The 7,481-nt window shown below is 40.3% G+C and overlaps 1 protein-coding gene across 1 annotated transcript; it reads right to left on the bottom strand.

The window, feature by feature from the left end:
* Positions 1-434: 434 nt before the first annotated feature.
* LOC130688180 (ankyrin repeat domain-containing protein 1-like) lies at positions 435-1,676 on the bottom strand. Its single transcript, XM_057511139.1, has one exon. It carries the CDS (start codon positions 1,674-1,676, stop codon positions 435-437), a length of 1,242 nt encoding a protein of 413 aa, XP_057367122.1.
* Positions 1,677-7,481: the final 5,805 nt, after the last annotated feature.

The following is a 7,481-nucleotide window of genomic DNA, read 5'->3' as shown; positions in this document are numbered from 1 at the left end:
TGAAAATGTAGATCAGTTAACACTATATTGTAAACCTCGTGTATTGCAGTGGATTGTCGTAACAAGTCCGAATTACATGTTGCAATCATGCAGTATTTATACTACTAACACACATACAAAATGAAGGTAAAATGGGAGGGGACACGTTCACTTTCACTTGTGAAACGCTTGAGGGATGTTGAGGGTGTGGCTGTCTTCGGATAGCCTGTGGGCTCGTTACATTCCTTCCCCTCTTCGATGAGAAGAATTGGTCCTCCAATGTGTGTGTTTCCATCACCGACTATTGTTTTACGGATAATATAAAAAACTTGTTCCTTCACCTGAATTTTTAGCAGAAATTGTTCTCCTTCTTCTTTTTCCGTCACCAACTACAGCTGCTTCTATGAATACTAATGATGACTATGGTTGAATAACTCGTTCCACCTTTGTCTTGATTATTGTATGTTTGTGCTGTTATTATTTGCTACAGCCGTATGTCCACGGTTGTCTTTTATCTTTTTATCTGCTCCATGTAGAAGCAGTAATTCGATCATGTCCAGTCGTTTATATTTCACTGCTTCGTGTAAGGCAGTTGTGCCCGTTTCGTCTTGCTGGTTGACGTCAATTATTCTTTTTGTACAGATTTGCGTAGCCAAGTCTTCGAGTCCATATCTGGCGAGGTAATGCAAGATGGTTCTGCCCTTGCTGGTTGCTATTTTGATGTTTGTTGGTGTCGAAATTAGGCGTGCGCATTCCTCATGTTCGTGTGATATTGCTGTCATTAGCGGGGTTTCTCCGTCTTTATTGCAATTTGTGAACTCGCAGTTGTGGTGTTTTAGTATCCTTACCAGGAATAAGTCGTTATTTTCCGCTGCCATGTGTCCAATTGTGCTGCCTCGATACATTATCTCGGGGTTTGCCCCATAGGCAAGTAGAGCATCAGTTATGTCGTACCTTACTTTTTGTATACTGGTGTGGAGCAGGGTACGTCCTTCCTCGTATCTTTTATTAAGGAATATGGCCATTTTTTGTCGTGGCCAACATCCTAGCGATTCTAATCTTTTTTGGATGCATCTTCTTATAGTTGGTAGTGTAGCTTCCATCATTGATAGACAAAGTTTTCCGTCTTCCAAGTCAATAGTAGCCTGTCGGTGCAGTTGAATCTTCTCTGCTTGTTCTGTTGAAAGGGGTGCTATTGTCTTCATCCGACAGTTCTTGCATGTTTCTGTTTCCCTTTGTTGGTTATTCGGTCTGCTCCGTTTTTTGGGCGGTTCACATTGGAGGTCGGTGTCACTAACATTTTCCAATTCGGTACCGTGGGGTGGGTCATATTGGAAACCGGTGTCACTGTTATTTTCCAATATAAATTCGGTACTGTAGGTACTATCCAGATCGGGTTCCATTTCACTATAGGCATTTACCTCCTCAGTGTCGTCGTCACTTGATTCACTGATGTTTTTCCTTTTTCTCTCTAGTTCGGAAAAATCGTTTTTCTCGGTTTTGATTCCGTTCCATTCCACATTTTTCACTATCTGCTTGTTCACATCTGCATTTTTAGCACTTTCCTTTTCTTTGTACTCCTGCTGGCTATTCTCACTTTCAGTATCACTAATGTATATTAATTCGTATTCTTTTTCTTCTTGTGGGATGATGGTTACGTCCATTGCGTTATCCTGAGTGATGTTGTTGTTTTCCATTTTTAGAGTAAAGGTTGACTTGTGATGACACTTTTCTTTGTAGAACTTTGTCTGAATTATGTCGTTGAAACACTGGGAAGAGGTTAGTTTTTGAAAAGTCTTCTTTTGCAGAGTTTTTCATAAATTCTTGTTCCCCTCTTCTTAATTTCAAAACAGGTAGTTTCTTCTATTTTAATGTGTTCCGTCTTCTATTTCGCCGTGGGGCGAATTGATGAATATACCGTTACATTTTGAACTTTCTATTTTCCTTTTTAAGTCATTGTCTTTTCTTATAGGGGTTCTTGCGTCTTTCTTTTTCTTCGTGCGTTAGTTTCTGTCGTTCTTTGTTACACTACACTGCTTTTTCTCCGATGATTTTGTTATTGACTTTTTTTGTTTGTTTTAGTCGAGGAAAAAAAAAAAAAATGTTATTTGGGTTTGTAATTTTTGTTTTGTCTATCCCAAAGGTTTTCTATTTTGAATTTTTTAGTTCATGTTAGTTTGGAATACAAAATTGTTATTCGGGTTTTGTCTCTACTCTTTGTTTTACTATAAAGTTACGAGTATGGGATATATTTTAAAAATCACTTAATTGGTCGAGAAAAAAAAAATGCTGATAAGTGTGTTATTTTTCGGGAGCTAATTTATTTTGTAATTAATTAAATTTGTCAGGGGTTATGTTTAGTGGCTACTTTTAATTTCAATGACCTTGGGACTTTTACTTTCTGGCTGAATTACTATTGTCTGTTTCTGACATGCAACGGCATAGGTCTTCCCAAACCATGCCATATCCGACGACGTAAGTGCACATGGTGTGTTTTCCTGTACATCGTGTGATTGTGTCAGTTGTTTCGATAGAGGGGTAAATTAATGAATTTGGTGCACTTGGTCGGGGAAGGCGCATTTGACCTTGTCTTTCTGTTGTTAGTTGTGCAGGGGCGGTTGTTCTTAGGAACGGTTGTTCGATTGCTATTTCCGAATGGTAATTTGTTTCTCGTGCCGGTATCATTGATGCGAGTTCGTGTTCTTCCTCTACGCCATCATCGTATCTGGTTGTAAAGTTCCGTTTTCTGCGGATATGTTCTTTTATCTTCGAGATGGGGTTGCAAATAATGAAGATTCGTAAACATACGAGGAATAGTACAAATCCTATCGCTGATAGACCAATTATTTTTAGTTTGTCGAACCATGAGAACATGTTTCCTATTTGATTATCTTGTTGTTCTGACATTACAATGTCTCCAACAGAATTGGAGTTGCCTTCTTGCATTCTGCCAACTAGGTCATTTAGAATATTTAATTGTTCCATTTCCATCGTCTCGTGTGCTGGATGGCTTTTCAGCGCGAAGTCGAAATCGTTAAGATGGAGTTCTTCAAATTCTGAAATGAGGTCTAAATTAGGCATGTGAATGCTAGGTTTCTGGCGTATCCAATCTCCTGTCGTAGAATTGTGTTCCCATGTGTGTGGATTTCCATTTAAATTTACCAAAGGTGTTTTCCAGAAACAATCAGAATATGGATGAATTGACCATCCATCTGTTCCAATCGTACAGTTTTTTCCTTCGTAAGTAAAAAACGGTTGAAATCCACATTTGGTTTCGTTTGCTGATATAAAAATTCTTTTTTGCCTCGCATTGTTGAAGTGTCATTGCTTGACCGAAGCCTTGTAGTCTTGTGCAGATTGGTAAACCTACTGCTACTGCTGCTAAAATTCCGTTGGTTTGGGCTAATATAACTGCTTGTGTTCTTTTGATTGCTGATAGTTGACAATAAACGTCCCGAATTTCTTTTGCCAACTTGTTTTCGTGTTCAGTTTCGATGCTTATCTTATATTGGTCGTGCATTTTACTTATTTCGTATTTAATTTTGTCGTTGAACTCTTCAATGTTTTTGGGTAAATCGGCTTCTAAATTTTCATTGTTTGATGTATCTTCAGCTTTTTGATCCATTGAAATTATTAAAGAATCAGCTAACGGTAAGTTTCGAATACTGCTTTCTTCGATGGCCTGAATTTGAGTTCCTTCTGTTGTAGACGTTGTTCCCGTTAGTGCTAAAGGGGTTACTCCGGTAGTATGTGTTGATGATTGTTGGGTCGTTGAACTTTCGCTTACTGTTTTTGTGTTCGTCGTTATTGAGCTTGGCTGATGCGTCGTTGTTGTCGCGGTTGTTGTGGAACTTGTCGTGGTAGGCGTTGTTGTTTTCTCTGTTGTTGTGGAACTTGTTGTAGTGGCCATTGTACTTGTTGTCGTAAGTTTTGTAGTTGTAGTGGTTGTTGAAGTTGAAGTTATCTTAGCAGTTGCTGTAGGTCTAGTAGTAGTGGTGGGTTTAGTGCTTGTCGATGTGATTATTGGTTTTGTAGTTGTGGTGGGTTTTGTTGACGTTGATGTCATACTGGGTTTAGTTGTCACTTTCTGTGTTGTGGTGGGTTTGCTAGCTGCTGTGCTTGTAACTGGTTTAATTGTCGTAGTGCTTTTTACCGTTGTTTTTGCTGTTGTTCCCAATGTGGTTTTTATTGTGGGTTTTGTAGTCGTTGTAACGCTTGTCGTTGTTGTGTGTTTTTCTGTTGTGGGCGTGGCAGGGGGTGTGGCCAAAGTTTTGCTGTTCTCTGATTGGTTGTTATCCTCTCTTTTCATTAGTGGTGGTATGGTTGGGAGTGTTTTCCCGTCCAATGGCTGTTTAGTGTGCAGTGCTATGATGGCTGCCGCTGAGAGTGTCCGTATTTGGTGTGGGTTGCGATATTCAAAGTTAAAGTGCTGTTTTTGGCTGGAGCTGTGACAATGCCCCAGGGTCACCCGTCCTACTCTCTGTGTGAGACACTTCCTGTCTGATGAGGGTGAATGTAGCCCAGTTCTATCTGTTGCCATGAGCTGTCCTGTGTGCTCAAATGTGCCCCAGATTGAGCTGGTGCTAGCGCACTCTTGAAGTACTAGCATTGTCGTATTGGCTTTGATACAGGTGTTTGTGTTGAACGGTCTGATGGTGAAATCAGATGTATATTCGAAAGCTTGTCCTCGTTCTGTTGCTTTGCTACAGTTGGCTACCATTGTTTGTGATTGTACTAATGGATCGTTGCTGTTAATTAGTTTTCTTAGTTCTTCTTGACATTGCGGCCACTCTTTGTCGCATTCTTCTAATGTCATTTGCTTGTTTACTCCATGGTGTGTTAGACATTTTTCGTTTGGTGTTTTTCCGTTTTTCAATAGGCCCCATGCAATCATATCCCAGATTATATTTCCGCTACCGTGATTAGTTTTTAAAATTCCTCCAAATAGCGGCGAATTAATCGTGGTTGTGATTGCCTTCCGTTGTTCTTGTTGAATTTCCTGCATTTCTGCTAAAGTTGTGTCTGGGAAATTTTCTATGATGTCTGGATTGGTGTTGACAGTTTCAAAGATCCATTTTGTGTTACGCTGTTCTTATCATCTCTGCATTCTGTCAATATGATAGCTTGGTATGTTCCTAGTGTAATACAGAGATACGATTCTTGTGAAATTAATTGATGGTTTTGTTGATCTAGAATCCACCGTGTTGAAAATTCTGAGCATTTAGCAACAATTAGTCGGCCTGCTTCTCCTTCCGTGATACAGATATTACTGTTCTGGATTCTTATTGTTTGGTCAACGATGTATTCGAATTCTGATCCTTGAGGAAGTGGATCATCGTCTTTGAGACGCAAGTGGGCGGTTAACTGAGTGTTTTCGTCTGGTTTGTATATTATGTATATAGTGGCGTTGTAATTTACACTCCGGTCCTTCTCGTTGATCCTGATTGCCTGTTGATATCCCATTCTTATTGGTCCCCAGGCGTACGAAATGCTGTACAGACGTTTTTCTGAGTCTTCCGAGGGAGTGTTGAGCAAGAATGTAACTTCCTGTTGAATGGATCGTTTCCGCTTGGTTAACTGGAGTTCCCTGTAGTCCTTGCACACCGATGTATCTAGGTGAGTATTTTGTATACATGTATGTATAGTTGTTTTGAACATCTCGTACAATTTTCTCGTTGTTTCGGTTGGAAAGATTAGGTATGTGAGCGGTACGCCCACAACTTTGTAACCTTGTGGTGTTATGTCCCGATCTGGTTTGTTGAAGAATGAAATCTCGATCTGTCGATTGGTGTCGTAAAGACGGCTGGTGTTTTCGCGTTCCGGTATTCTCGGAAGTTCCAGATAACCGCTTCCTTTGATCAAGGTTTGAGAATATGAATTATTTGTTGTCCTATCTCCCCATACTATTGTGTTTTGATTTTGGATGAAGTGTCCTTCTTGCTGGGTAGTATTTAATGGTCCAAATGGGCTCTCGATTGGGTCGTCTTGTTTTTCCTGCCGTAAGGTGATTTGTTCTGCAACACAGTTGAGGGTGTGATATGTTTTTATGGCATACCATTGCCCTTCGCCTGTCGGGGTGGTTGTGAAACTCAGACCCGCTGGTCCGGTCTGCATGTTATTATCGCCACATTTCTTGTCGTTCACCATTCTCCAGCATTCCAGTGGGGGAAATTAGTTTAGTTTCAGAATATATGTGTCGAAAGATCCGATCCAGAATGACCCAGTTATTTTCTTCGTTTTTATCCATTGCTTGCAGGTCCAGCCTCTCCAAGAGGCTGCTGGTTTTTGTGTTGTTTTTAAAGTGTACAACGTGGGTATTCTGGGTAAGTGAGCTGTATCTGATTCTTTGTTATTGCAGTAATAGGGTGCCTCTATATCTAAAATTCCTCTGGTCTTTACGTTCTGGCAGTCGCATACGGTTGAATAGATGGGATATGTGGATGGGAATGATGGTGAGTAATTGGATGAGTGATAGTATCAGTTCCATCTGCGAAAAGAAAATTTGGACGTTTTTAGAATCTCGAGACTTCGTTGCGTTGCCGTAAGTTGTATCGTGGATTCGTCATTCTAGTGTGTGCAGGATTAATTGGTATAGGACCGGGGAGATTTGGTGCGATGATTTTACAATTTTCCGTTTCTGCTGCATGATGATGCCGATGCCAACACGCTCTACGGACAGGTATTCTTTTGTTGTTCATGAAGTTGTTTCTTGGTCTGCCTGGTCCTCGTCGCACTGTTTCACTTCCTGGTTGTTGTGGAACACTAGATAATTTTTCTGTTTCTTGGTTTGCCGGGACGTAGAGCTTTAGGCGGTTGACGTGTACCACTGATTTTAGTTTTTCATTGCTCGCGTGTTGAATCTCATAAGTGAGATTTGAGAAATTTCTGATGATTTTGAATGGTCCATTCCACCTGTTGATGAATTTTCCGGCAGTTGGTGGAGCTTTCAGTAGCACAAAGTCACCAATGTTATATTTGATCGCTTGTGTTCCTTTGTCGTAGTATCTTTTTTGTTTTGTCTGTGCCCGAAATAGGTGTTCCTTCGCTAGTTGCTGAGCCTTCTTCCATTGGTGTGAGTACCTTACACTGGTATCCTCGTATGTTTCGTATCGCCTGTCTATTTTGATGTCGTTTGGGAGCACTGGTTGTCTCCCGAAGAATAGAAAGAATGGGTTTTGTTGCAGTGTTGATTGCTTCGCTGTGTTGTAAGCAAATGTGACAAATGGTAGATATTTGTCCCAATTTTCCGGTTCATCCGTTACGTAGCAAGCCAACATGTCACATAGGGTTCTGTTAAATCGTTCTACTAATCCGTCTGTCTGGTGATGGTATGCTGTTGTTCTGATTTGTTTGATTTTAAATAATTTGCAAATATCTTGGAGTAAGCTCGACAGGAAATTAGTTCCTTGATCTGTTAGTACTACTTCGGGGGATCCATATTTTGTATAAATATCATTAACCAGTATTGTAGCAATTGTTTGGGCAGTTTGATCTCTCATTGG

This window comes from Daphnia carinata, unplaced genomic scaffold, assembly GCF_022539665.2.
Source record: "Daphnia carinata strain CSIRO-1 unplaced genomic scaffold, CSIRO_AGI_Dcar_HiC_V3 NW_026452990.1, whole genome shotgun sequence".
NCBI classification, from domain to species: Eukaryota; Metazoa; Arthropoda; class Branchiopoda; order Diplostraca; family Daphniidae; genus Daphnia; species Daphnia carinata.
This window is presented reverse-complemented; position numbering and strand designations above follow the sequence as displayed.